The sequence below is a fragment of the Tupaia chinensis genome, unplaced genomic scaffold, assembly GCF_000334495.1.
Source record: "Tupaia chinensis unplaced genomic scaffold, TupChi_1.0 Scaffold000403_1, whole genome shotgun sequence".
In the NCBI taxonomy this organism is placed as follows: domain Eukaryota; kingdom Metazoa; phylum Chordata; class Mammalia; order Scandentia; family Tupaiidae; genus Tupaia; species Tupaia belangeri.
This window is the reverse complement of record NW_006159905.1, coordinates 239,916-253,202: the sequence shown is the minus strand read 5'-3', so window position 1 is coordinate 253,202 and position 13,287 is coordinate 239,916. Positions and strand designations below refer to the sequence as shown.

Sequence of the window (13,287 nt, the reverse complement as noted above, 5' to 3'; positions counted from 1 at the left end):
CGCCGGTTGGCTGAGGAGGCGGGCCCCCCGTCGCGGCCGTTGAGACGTGAAGACGGGGCGGAAATGCGGCGCCGGTCAGCCGGCCTGTTGGGGCGCAGGATTTACACGACGAATTATGGGAGAAGTGGGCGGAGCGTGCGTCGTGCGTTCACTGAAAGATGGAAGCGGAGAAACGTCGGGACGCCGAAAGTGGAAGGAAACGATGCAAGACCCGTAGCGCTTTCAGCTGAGGAGAATGAGCGAGGAGACGAGGGTGGGCGAGAGAGATTAGCTGCCGGTGGGCGGAGCTTACTTAGCTCTGGGAAGAGTTTTAACTCACGCGTCCCTTCCAGAGAGGTTAAAGCACCAAGGGGGCGGAGCCTTCGCTTGTTAAATCACGTCATGCAAATGAGTTGGGTAGGCAGGCCAATCCGCGGGTTCGTCGAGAGTATCATCAGCATCGCTCCGCATAGGCATTCTTTGGGTAGTTCTATTTATTTGCATAACACATGCAAATCATTTGAACAAAGATAGGCCGGGAAAACCTATTTATCCAAGTACTAGCCACCAATGACTGAGCAGACATTTAATTTTGTGATCTTCTATTTTTATGTATGGGTTTTTATATTATTGATACTTTGTATTTTCTAAACAATGGGTTTCATTTAGGAAATGCGGTAGTGTTTCCCTCCTTTGTCTCATTACTGTGGAACCCTCTGCGCTCCTGGGATCTGTTTTCCACGCAAGAAATCATTCAACAGCTATATATATATTTTTTTAATTATTATTTTATTTAACTTTATTTATTTATTCTAATTGGACCATAGAGGAACAGAGAGAGAGAGAGAGAGTAAGCGAGAAAACCAAGCCACCAGGTCCAGGACTTGAACTGCAGTTGGCCATGTGGGAGTCTAGTGTAGTTAACCACCGCACCACCTGCCGTCCGCACAACTATATTTTGAAGATGCCAGAGATAATGCAAAGAGTATTATATTAATAGAAATAGAGAAATAAAATCTAGCCATGCCTGAGGAGGTTTAGAAATAAAACTGAAGAATTAGTTAGAACTTAGCCAAGTTTGAGAAGGTGCACATTTTAGGTCCAGTGAACAGATGAATGGGGGCATGTGTTAGGGGACCTATGCCTGGGATGGTGTGGTTAAATGGACTTACCTATCCGTAATGGAATATGAAGGCAGAAAAGTTGGCAGAAATCAGATATGAATTTTAAAAGCCAGCAGGTGGGGGTGGAGATTAAGGCACTGGTCTTACATGGCTGGCTGCACAGTTTGAGTCCTGGACCCAGACTTGAAAATCATGCTCGGCACGTGTGTGCATGCCCAAAAATGCCTAGAGGAAACTGGAGGTAAAGGAATTGCAGTGTGGCAAAATCACCCTTGGGAGGGGGTGATTTCTTACTTTCCCTCTCTCTCTCTAGTGAGCACATGCACCCTATAGCAAAAACTTAAAAAAAAAAAAAAAGAGAGAGAGAGAGAAAAGCATTTTAGCTTGAGGCTCAGTGAGTTTTAGGATGACTTCAGTTTTCAAGCTTCGAAAATGATTCTCTTGGGACCAGTGGTTACATCACTGGACTCCCACATGGTCGACCTGGTTAGAGTCCTGGACCTGGTGGCTTAAAACTCAACACTGGGCATGTGTGCATTGGTGCCAAAGTAACTGGAGGAAAATGGAGAAAAAAGGGATTGCACCTGTGGCCTTCCCCCCAGGGGGTGATTTCTCACTTTCCCTCTCACTATCTCTGTTTTTCTCTTGGGAGCACACACTCCCTAAGGCAAAAACCTCTTTTTTAAAAAAAGAAAAGAAGATCATTCTCTTGTCTCCTCTCCCTTTCTGGCTGCCATGCCATTTCGCTCCTCTGTGCAGCAAAATTTTTTTTCAAAAAACTCTTTGTACTCACTGCTGTCCAATTGTTCCCTTCCCAGTCTCTCTTAAACCACTCGAATGAAGCCTTCACTCCTGTCCCACCAAATCTGGGTCTTCCAAGGATGTCCAGTCTCCTGGTGTAAAATTGTATTGGGGACGAGGTCTTCCAAGTGTGTATCTTCATCACAAACCTCTCGCCTAGACTCCAGGCTTATGTACACAGCTGGATCCTTGTCGTCTGCTCTTTGGTGTCTAATAGATCATTTCAAACTCTGTTTTTAATTCATTTAAATTTGCCAAAGGGCGTATGCATGTGCTCGCTGGAGAGAGACAGGGTAGCGAGAAAGCACTCCAGATGGGACATGGTCATGCTGCAATCCCTTCTCCTCCATTTCTCCCAACTTTTGGGATTTGGGGCACACATGCACGTGTATCTGGTGTGTTGTTCAAGCCTCCAGGGCCAGGATGTGAGCTGCATGCTTAGCCATGTGGGATCTAGCCGGCTTGACCACCAGGGCATAGGCTGGCCCTGTGAATCCTTTTACTGAAGTGTGTTATATAGAGAGAGCAATGTACATTCTGATGGACTTCCGTAAACAGCAGAACATGCAGCCAGAGCATCCCTAACTGCGGCTCCAGAAGCTGCCCTACAGCCTCTTATCACTCCCCTCCCCGAAGGCTACTATCCTGATTGCAGCTATCACAGATGAGTATTATCTGTTCTTATAAAAATGAGACTGTGGGACCAGCAGATGGCGTAATGGCTATGTTGCTGGACTCCCGTATAGTCAACTGCAGTTCAAGTCCCGGACCTGGTGGCTTAAATTCACGCTGGGTGTGTGTGTGCGTGTGTGCCCAAGGAAAATGGAGGAGAAGGTATTCCCTCCCCTCCCCCCCCGTGGGTGATTTCTCGCTTTCTGTCTCTCTGTCTCTCTCTCTTTCTGGCAAGTGAACATGCCCTATAGTAAAAGCCTCTCCAAAAAGGAAAAAAAAGAGAGAAAAGGAAAGAAAAGAAAAAAACGAGATCATACAGTAGGGTTCTTTTGTACTTTTCTTTTCCCCCCAGTTTTTGTTATGTGGGTGCCCTTCCCAGAGAGAGAGGGGGGAGAAAGAGAGAGAGTGAGAAATCAGTTCTTCAGAGGGAAGGACCATGCCGCAATCCCTCCTCTAGAAGAATCCCTTCTCCTCCAGTCTCCTCTTGGGAATTTGAGCACACATGCATTGGCAACCAGTGATTTTCAAACTCGAACTGCTTAGTCAGCAGTTCTGGCCGACTGCATGCCACCTGCTGGCCCTGTAGCTGTCCTCTTTTGCTCAGTGTTTTTATTTATTTATTTATTTTTTTTGAGAGGTTTTCGCTATAGGGCGTGTGTGCTTGCCAGACAGACAGAGAGAGACAGAGAGACAGAAAGCGAGAAATCACCCCTCGGGGGGATGGCCACGCCGCAATCCCTTCTCCTCTGTTCTCCTCTCGGGATCTTGGGCACACACACACACACACACACACACACACGCCCGGTGTGAGTTTTAAGCCACCGGGTCCGGGACGCGAACCGCGGTCGACTACGTGTGAGTCCAGTGACATAGCCATTATGCTAACTGCTGGTTCCCGCTCAGTGTTTTCTTTATGAGATCTATCTATGCTGTTGTGTATAGATGTAGGTTTTTGTTTCGTTTTTTGTGTTTGCTGTAGGATGCATACACTTGCTTGAGATGGAGATGGAGACGGAGAGAGGGGAAGTGAGAAATCACCCTTCGAGGGTCATGGCCACACGACAGTCCCATCGCCTCCGCTCTCCTCTTGGACTTTCCGGCAGTCGTGCATGGCGTTCACGCACAGCCACCCAGCATGATTCACACCACTGGGTCTAGGACTGGAACCACAGTATGGGCCGCATAGGGTACAGCACTTTTTTTTTTTAACATTTAATTTAATTTTTTTTTTTTTTTGGCTATAGGGCGTGTGCGCTCACCAGACAGACAGAGAGAGACAGAGAGACAGAAAGCGAGAAATCACCCCCAGGGGGGATGGTCACGCCGCAATCCCTTCTCCTCCATTCTCCTCCGGGATCTTGGGCACGCACGCACACGCGCCCGGTGTGAGTCTTAAGCCACCGGGTCCGGGACGCAAACTGCGGTCGACTACGTGGGAGTCCAGCGACATAGCCATTACGCTAACTGTTGGTTCCCAACATTTTATTTAATTTTTAAACTTTACTTATATATTTATTTATTTTAATCCTGACCACAGAAAGGCAGAGTGAGAGAACGGAAAAGTGAGAAATCAAGCCGCCAGGTCTGGGGCTTGAACTGCGGTCGGCTGTGTGGGAGTTCAGAGCCCTTAACCACCATGCTGCCTGCCAGCTCCTTTTCTAAAAAAAATATTTTATTTAACTTTATTTATTTATTTATATAGTTATTTGCTCCAGGACGCGTGCACTCACCAGAGAGACCGAGAGAGACAGAGAGAGAGAAAGCAAGAAATCACCCCCAGGAGGGATGGCCACGCCACAATCCCTTCTCCTCCACTCTCCTCTCGGGATCTTGGGCACACACGCGCACATGCCCGGTGTGAGTTTAAGCCACCAGGTCCAGGACTTGAACCGCGGTCGACTACATGGGAGTCCAGAAACATAGCCATTACGTTAACTGCTGGTCCCTTAACTTAATTTATTTATTTATTTTTATTTTGACCAGAGAGGGGCAGAGTAATGGAGAGAGAGGAAAAGTGAGAAATCAAGCCACCAGGTCTGGGGCTTGAACTGCAGTCGACTACATGGGAGTCCAGCAACATAGCCATTATGCCAACTGCTGGTCCCAGTATATTTAGATATCTTATTCAACTTACTTAATAATTATATTTCCAGAGGCTGGCAGTGGGCGTGGTGGTTAAGGACGCTGGACTCCCACATAGCTGACTGTGGTTCGAGTCCCAGACCTGACAGCTTCCTCTCTCACTCCCCACCCTCTCTCTTTCTGGTCAAAATTAAAAATAAATAAATAAAAATAAATAAAGTTAAAATAATAATAATAAAATAATAATAATTACATTTCACTCATTGAGCCATGATCTCTTCCTCTGAAGCCTTAAACCATTGCTGTACCTGGACTGGAATCACTACCCAGGATGTCTCTCAGGCTTTTCCACTGGGAAGGGTCACCATAGATGACATAGAACAAGCTGGGCTAGATCTCCCTTTCTAGGGTATTGGGAAATCCAAACTCGTGGCCAGAGATGAGATTGCTAGAGTTTACTCATTTGGACCCTTGGAGGAAGAAAGGTCTGGCCTCACCAAAGCCCTTGAAGTTCTTAGACTCTTGCCTGAGATGGCTGATCAGCCCTGTCTGTTCTTCAGAACTGTGTCCCCAGTATCTGTCCCCAGCAGCCACCCAACACAAACCTATTTTTTCTTTTTTTTTTATACTCGATTTCTGTATCTTGACCCCCCAAAAGACCTCAATGACTCATTTAACTCGTAAATGTTTAGTCCTTATAGCATTGTGAATCCATTATTCCATGAAATAATACCAATTCTTTCATCCCTCCACCCATTCATTCAAGTTTTAAGCATATTGAAGACTTCAGACATGTCAGGCGCAAGAGCATAGATCATATTATCCCGTTTTCAAATAAAAGCCTCTGCAATTTGTCAAGGTCACAGAATTTACAGTGGTAGAGAATGTTGCTTCAAGATAATCTTCTTGGGACCAGCAATTAGCGTAATGGCTATGTCGCTGGACTCCCTTGTAGTCGACCATGGTTCGCATCCCGGACCCAGAGGCTTAAACTCATGCCAGGTGTGTATGCTTGCATGCCCAAGATCCCGAGAGGAGAATGGAGAAGGGATTGTGGCAGGGCTATCCCCCCTGGGGGGTGATTTCCCGCTTTCTGTCTGTCTCTCTCTGTCTGTCTGGCGAGCGCACACGCCCTATAGCAATAACCTCTCCAAAAAAAAAAAAAAAGATAATCCTCTTTGTTCATGAAAGCTACCGTGGGGCTGGGTGATTTTTTTTTTTCCTGGTCTGTACATGTCTTTGTCCTACCTAAATTCCTCAAGGTCAAGGAATTGACCTACATCTATATGGAACCCCTCTTGGTGCACAAAGCCACCTGCTATAGTAAGATACATTGCAGAACTGTTCATTGAATTGCTTCTACAGGCAGGGCCTTGCTGTTCTCCCCTTAAAAACACTTCCCTCATCCTCAAGTTTAGGGGATAAATAAATAAATAAATAAATAAATAAATAAATAAATAAAAACCAAGCTGGCTGACTTCGTCTGGAAGGAGATGATAATTTATTTAATTTAGTTCGACTGGCTCACAATTTTGTCTTCTTTTTCCATGGGGTCATTAGAAGCCCCTTTAATCCCACTGCACATTCTCTCCTCCCCCCAAAATCAAGGTAGCTCAGAGATAGCTTTCTTGGCTGGTGGACCAGTTGGCTTTTCCTGTTCTCTTGCTTTCTCCTCATACATCAGTATCCTGGTTGAGATAGGAAGAGACAGAGATCAGGGAACACACCTCTCAAAAGACTAAACCTGGGGCTAGCGGGAGGCATGGTGGTCTTGCCCGTGGCCAACTGTAGTTGGAATCCCAGACCCAGTGGCTTAAAAATCATGCTGAGTGTGTACACGTGTATACTCAAAATCCCGGGACGAGAATAAAGGAGAAGGGATTGTGGTATGGCCAATTCCCGTGGAGGATGAGTTTTCATTTTTCTTTCTCTCTTCATGGCTAGCACATGTGCCCTTTGGCAAAACAAAAACAAACTAAATCTTAGGCTGCGATGGGAGTCCAGAGGGGGTGAGATGATGAGGGTAGTAGGGTAAGAAAGAAGGGTGGGGGTGCTCGGGGTTTGGGGGACCAGAGCCATGGATGGGGATGGAGCTAGGACCTTGGGAGAGTGCCTTTAATGGGAGAATGGATGCTAAATAATGTGCGGAAGTTGAACCTGTGGGCAGGGGTCAAGTGGGGGAGGAGAAAATAGGTAAGTGCAGGGGAGAGTGGTTACTGGACCCTCACATTTTTAGGATGGCGGATCTCTTGCCCAGCATCATCCTGAGAAAGTCAGGGTAGCTGAATGTCTCTCCACAGCCACTGGACACCTCTCCAATCAATTTCTTTAGCTCCAGGTGGGTCTTAGGAATCCCAAGTTTCTCCAGCATTCGCTTCAGGGACATGATATCTGGAAGTAGAGGGTCGGGTTGGGGAGAAGAGGGGAGCCCCTTTCTCTTTCCTTCCTCCTTCCCTACTCCGTTCCCCTTCTTCCTACTCATAGGTGGGCCCTCTCCCCAGCCATGGGGGATGGAGCAAGCAGGAGAGACTCCATCCTCCTGGGTCTGCACCTCCCCCGATCACCGTTTCCTCACCAATATCTCCATTCCCATTCAGGTCGAACTCCATGTATTTCTCTGAGTGAGAGGAGAGAACAGGGTAAGTGCTGGCCAGAGGGTCTTCTGCAGGGGGCTGAGTAAGGGGTTGCTGACCACGTGTTTAGGTGAGGGGGAAGATGTGGAAGGGGAGGAGAGGAGCAGAGGAAGTGGGGGTATGGAGCTGAGGGGCCCCGTTAAGGTAAGGGAACTAGAGGGGATGCTGAGGGGCAGGCCAGGGAAAGGGGCCACAGTGTGGGAGGGGGGTAATGAAGGCAGGCCCTCCCCTCTGCACATCACAGAAGTAAGAACTGGGTCTCTGCTGTCCTCTCTCTGTTCTGTGGAGGTCCCAGCTCCCCCACCAGCCCCCGCTCCCCTAGTCTCCCCCTCACTCTTGAAGGCTTCCAGTTTGGAGGGCAGATCCTCATCACTGCTATATTTGGGGTCATCCAGGAATTGCTGTGGGGTAGAGTAGGAGCCAAGGTGTAGCCTCCCATTCCAGAGCCCTGCGCCCCAGCTCTGCCCTGCGAGTCCTTTTTTCTTTCTTTACCTTATTGATCTCATCCAGTCTCTCTTCCTGCTGGGCCTTCAGCAGTCCGAAAGCTTTTCCTCCTGTGGGGGCACAAAGGTCAACCAGTGCTCACCTCCTGACCCTCACGCCCAGCCCAGGGCCATCCTCCATTCTGCCTTCACAGGCCAGCAGCCTGTCCTCCCAGCCCCTCGGCCCCGGCCCGCGTCCATCCCTTGATCCCGGTGTTTGCTCCTGACTCCACCCTCCCTACCCTGCAAGTCCCTGGACTGGCTCATCCCGCAGCAGTGCCGGTGGAGGAGGGAGACAGGCAAGCTGGTGTCTCTCGCTGCCGCTCTTCTCTGCCTCTGGTCCCAGAGGCCTCCCTCACCAACTTCCCCTTCCCTCATTCCCTCCTCCACCTCCCAGGCCTCACTTCCCCATTGACTTCTGCTGAGACTAGCACCCCAGAAAGAAGGGGGAACCTGGTGTCAATTGGAGATAAGAAAACACTCTTCCGAATTCCTCTTTTAAAAAACAATTATTTATTTAATTTTGTTTGTTATTGTTATTATTGTAATTTTGCTATAGGGCATGTGCACTCACAAGAGAGAAAGAGAGAGAGAGGGGAAGTGAGAATGGAAGCCGCCAGGTCTTGGCCTCCAACCACGGTTAGCCATGTGGGAGTCCGGCACCTTAACCACCACTCCATCTGCTGGCCCCCCAAATTCCTCTTACTGAGAGCCCAAAGTATGCATGCAGAAAACATCCTGATGAACTACTGAAGGTGTGGGGAAAGGCAGTAAGAATCTGGGGCAGGAGCTAGAAAGGGAGAGAAACCTCACTCCCAGCGAGGCAGCCCAGGAGAGGCTCTGGGAAATACGGAAAAGTCTAATGAAGGATTGAAATGTGTTTGCTTCAGGATGCAATGTGATTCTCTCATCTTACCTTCTGAGATCTTTAGTAAAATCTACGGAGTTCAGGAATTAGAGAACTGGCGTAAATTCTTTGGAGGAACTGGAAGTGGTACTGAGAGACGGCATTTATAGACTTGTAAGGCCGATCTCGGGGCGTGTGTGTGTGTGTGTGTGTGTGTGTGTGTGTGTCCTCTACTTCTGAATCGGGTTCCAACAGCCTGCTTCTCGGGTTCAGTCAGGTTCTGGAATGGCTCCCAGACCTCAGGGAAACCCGGGATTTAGGTTTGTGGTTCCTAACGACACGGGGCAGGAGCAGTCGGAGGGCAGAGATGCCTATGGCAAGGGATTGGGAAGGCAGTGTGGGGCGTCGGTGCCTCTCAGGGCGTACAGCCTACCCAGTACTCCCTGTCTGCACCAACCCTGCCGCAGTCGGAGCCATCCCTTGAGATTTTCATGGAGGTTCACTATGCAGGCATGATTAATCAAAATCATGAGCCATTGGTTGGAGGTGAGGGGGAAGCTGAAAGTCCTAACCCTCTAATCACATGGTTGGTTCCCCTGGCAATAAGCTCCTCTTTCTGAGAGAGTCACCTTATTAACATAAACTCCATTCTTTTCACTTAAGGAAGTTCATTTTTATTTTTAAAGAAAAGAATGATTTAATTTATTATTATTATTAAATTTGCTATAGGGCACATGTGCTCCCCAGGGATGAGAGAGAAAAGCAAGAAAGTGAGAAAACCAGCCGCCAGGTTTGGGACTTGAACGTGGGTTGGCCATGCGGAAGTCCAGTGCCTCATCCACCACACCAGCTGCTGGCCCCCAAATAGATATTTCTTATTATCACAACATCACAACGAGAGAAGGACATCCAGGTAGAGGGACTTGAACGTGGGTTGGCCATGCGGAAGTCCAGTGCCTCATCCACCACACCAGCTGCTGGCCCCCAAATAGATATTTCTTATTATCACAACATCACAAAGAGAGGACATTCAGGTAGAGGAAGAAACAAGTGCAAAAGGGTTTTTTGTTTTCTTTGCCTTTGGACATTTCCAGTGGGGTCAGCTATTTCTCCTCCTCCTTCTCCTCCTTCCTCTTCTTCTTCTTCTCTTTCTCTGCTTCACATTTAATTGTACATCTCCATAGCACACAAGATCGTTTTTTCAAAAACGTGTTACGCTACCATCAAATCAAGGATATTACTATATACATCTTTTCCATCAGAGAACTTTTACATTCTCTTTTTGCGAGGTAGAGAGTTTTGTTTTGTTTTGTTTTTGTTTTTGTTTGTTTTTTTTCTCTAAGGTATGTGTGTTTGCTGGAGAGACAGAGAGAGGCAGAATGACAGAAAGAAATCACCCCCGGGGGCTTGGCCATCCTGCAATCTCTTCTACTCCATTCTCCTCTCAGGATTTTTGGGTATGCATACACATGTGCCTGATGTGAGTTTCAAGCCTCCAGGTTCGAGTCTTGAACTGTGGTGGGCCATGTAGGAGTCTGGCGATGTAACTATTATGCCATCTGCTGGTCCCAAGAACTTTCTATTCTTAAGATGAGAGCAGTCTAGATATCTGGAGTGTTCGTGGTGTAGCTGGAGCTCCTCAAAATTAAGGTTAGATCGGACAGGGTGTTGTAGGTCATGGCGAAGGCTCTGACTTCCATTCTGCGTAAGATTGCCTTGCAGACATCTTTCCATCAAGAGCGGGTTGGCAGACCACTGTGGGTGCATTGTGGGGGAGATCCTGGCAGTATGAGGTGTCTTCAAAAAGTTCATGGAGGGACCAGCAGGTGGTGTGGTAGTTAAGGCACTGGACACTCCCACATGGCTACCCACAGTTCAAGTCCCTGACCTGGTGGCTTGCTTTCTCACTTCCCCCCTCCGCGCTCTCTCTGTGTCTCTCTCTGGTCAAATTAAAATAAATGATGAATAAATAAAATTAAATTTTAAAAGAGATCATGGAAAACATGTATTATTGAAAAACCTATACATGAATTTCAAAATTTTTTGCACCCAAATAAACTCATACTTTAATTCCATTTTCCTATGAACTCTTTGGAGTCTTCTTGCCAGGAAAACACCTTCCTCTCTGGCAGTTAGACTGCTCAGTCTGGATCTGAGCAGAGATCTACGGAATGTCTGTATAGCAGGAGTTCTCGGAGAGTGTCCTACCACCAGCAGCATATGGAAAATGTTAGAAGCACGCATTGCTGGTTTCAGACCAGACTTACTGAATCAGACACTCTGAGTGGGCATAGTCATAGCTTTTCTTCCTTCTTCTTCTTTTTTTAAATGAACATTTATTTAACTTTGTTTGTTATGATTATTTTTTAATTTGGCCAGAGGGAGACAGAGAGAGATAGAGGGAAAGTGAGAAAGCAAGTCTCCAGGTCTAGGACTCGAACTGTGGTCAGCCATGTGGGAGTCCAGTGTCCCAGCCACCATGCCACCTGCTGGCCCCTGTAGCTTTTATTTTCTTTTAAATTTGTGTCTTTCTTTTGTCAGAGAATCCAGTGCCTTAACCTCCATACCACCTGCTGGCCCTGCCCCATAAATTTTGTGTGTATGTATATATATATTTTTTTTTTTTGAGAGGTTTTCTCTATAGGGCACGTGTGCTCACCAGAAAGACAGAGAGAGACAAAGAGACAGAAAGTGAGAAATCATCCCCTGGGGGGATGGCCACGCCGCAATCCTTTCTCCCATCTCCTCTTGGGGTCTTGGGCATGCATGCACACATGCCCGGTGTGAGTTCAAACCACTGGGTCTAAGACTCGAACCTTGGTCAACTACATGGGAGTCTAGCAACATAGCCATTAGCTATCTGCTGGTCCCAATATATACATTTTTTAAAAAGAGGTTTTTGACTTAGGGCGTGTGTGCTCACCAGAGAGAAAGACAGTTAGTGAGTAGGAAAGTGAGAAATCACTCATCGCTCCCCGGGGGGATGGTCATGCCACAATCCCTTTTCCTCCATTCTCTTCCTGAGATCTTAGGCATGCATGTGCATGCACCCAGCGTGATTTTTCAAGAGTCCAGACCACCGGATTTAGACTTGAACTGTGGTTGACCATGTGGGAGTCCAGCAATGGGACCACTACACCACCAGCTGGCCCCAATTGGTTTATTCTTATTTTTAAACTTCAGCTTTATTTATATATTTATTTAAGTTTGCCCAGAGAGGGACAGAGAGAGAGAGAGAGAGAAAGCGAGCTGCCAGGTTCAGGACTCACATCGCGATCGGCCATGTGGGAGTCCGGCGCCTTTAACCATCATGCCACATGCTGGCCCCCCAGTTGGTTTATTTTTAATTGCCAGAGGACAAGTACACCCCTCAGAGAGATAGAGAGATAGAGAGACAGAGTTGTGGAGAGAAACCACCACCCAGTGGGGCTTGGTTACACCACAGTCCCTCTCCCATTTCCCCAGGCTGTCAAGATTTGGAGCACACATGGACATACTCATCATACTCATGGTGTGTTTTTCTTTTCTTTTTCCTTTTTTTTTTTTTTTTTTTGAGAGATTTTTGCTATAAGGTGCATACGCTGTCCGAGAGACAGCGACAGAAAGCGAGAAGTCACCCCCCGCCAGGGTGGGGATGGCCACCCCACAATTCCTTCTCCTCATTCTCCTCTTGGGATCATGGGCGCACATGTACATGTGCTCAGCATCAGTTTCAAGCCGCCAGGTTTAGGACTCGAACCTTGGTCGATTACACGGGAGTCTAGTGATCTGGTGTGTTTTTCCTTCTTTTTTTTTTTTTGGAGAGGTTTTTGCTACAAGGTGTGTGTGCACTCGCCAGAGAGATAGAAATCACCCCCCGGGGGGATGGCCACACCACAATCCCTTCTCCATTCTCTTCCATTCTCCTCTCGGGACCTTGGGTACGCATGCACACATGCCCGGTGTAAGTTTAAGCCACCAGGTCCAAGACTTGAACCACAGTTGACTACATGGGAGTCCAGCGACATAGCCATTACGCCAACTGCTGGTCCCTCCCCTGGGGGATGGTTCTTTACTTTCCCTCTACCTCTCTCTGTATCTCAGGTGAGTGCATGTGCTATATAGCAAAAAACCTTAAAATCAAACAAAAAAAAAATTCAAAACACACAGATGGGGCAGCTGATGGCGTGGTGAAGGCGTCTGGACATCACAGGGCTGACCCTGGTTGGACTCCTGGACTCAGAAGCTTGAAAAGCACACCAGGTATGGGTATCTACGGGCCCAAAATCCCCAGAGGAGAATGAAAGAGAAGGGACAGCAATGTGGCCATCCCCCTGGGGGGTGCTCTCTCATCCCACCTGCACCTTTAAGGTAAGCACACGCACCCTATGACAAGTTGAAAGAAAGAGAAAAGAATGTGGGGCTAGCAGGTAGCCTGGTGGTTGGATGCTGATCTCCTGTGTGGTCGACCATAGTTCATGTCCTGGACCGGGTGGCTTGCTCTCTCACTTTCTCTCTCTCTCTCTCTCTGGTGAATTTAATAATAATAATAATAAAAATAATCATTTTTAAACAAAAGAATGCTTCAGAAACAACCACATACACTGCATGTGTGTTTGTGCATATATATATATATATATATATATCGTGGAAAATATGTATTATGAAAAGGCTCTGCATGGGGAACG

General features: G+C 47.4%; 1 protein-coding gene across 2 annotated transcripts; it reads right to left on the bottom strand.

Annotated features, from left to right (window-relative positions):
- Window positions 1-6,136: 6,136 nt before the first annotated feature.
- On the bottom strand, window positions 6,137-8,164 carry AIF1 (allograft inflammatory factor 1). Of its 2 annotated transcripts, XM_006154256.3 has the most exons (6): window positions 8,016-8,164; window positions 7,784-7,845; window positions 7,626-7,692; window positions 7,234-7,275; window positions 6,887-7,049; window positions 6,137-6,346 (listed from the first exon to the last, which is right to left on the bottom strand). In XM_006154256.3, exons 1-6 carry the CDS (start codon window positions 8,149-8,151, stop codon window positions 6,262-6,264), a joined length of 555 nt encoding a protein of 184 aa, XP_006154318.2. In that variant the 5' UTR covers window positions 8,152-8,164; the 3' UTR covers window positions 6,137-6,261. The 2 variants fall into 2 exon arrangements, with proteins under 2 accessions (XP_006154318.2, XP_027629911.1); XM_027774110.1 differs by lacking the exon at window positions 7,626-7,692.
- Window positions 8,165-13,287: the final 5,123 nt, after the last annotated feature.

Excerpts from the sequence above, each read along its gene's own strand:
- AIF1 (XM_006154256.3), bottom strand. The coding sequence starts at position 8,151 with ATGAGGGAAGGGGAAGTTGGTGAGGGAGGCCTCTGGGACCAGAGGCAG. Across the intron at positions 7,846-8,015 it reads CCAGTCCAGGGACTTGCAGG|GAGGAAAAGCTTTCGGACTG; the intron begins GTAGGGAGGGTG and ends GTGCCCCCACAG. Across the intron at positions 7,693-7,783 it reads GACTGGATGAGATCAATAAG|CAATTCCTGGATGACCCCAA; the intron begins GTAAAGAAAGAA and ends TCTACCCCACAG.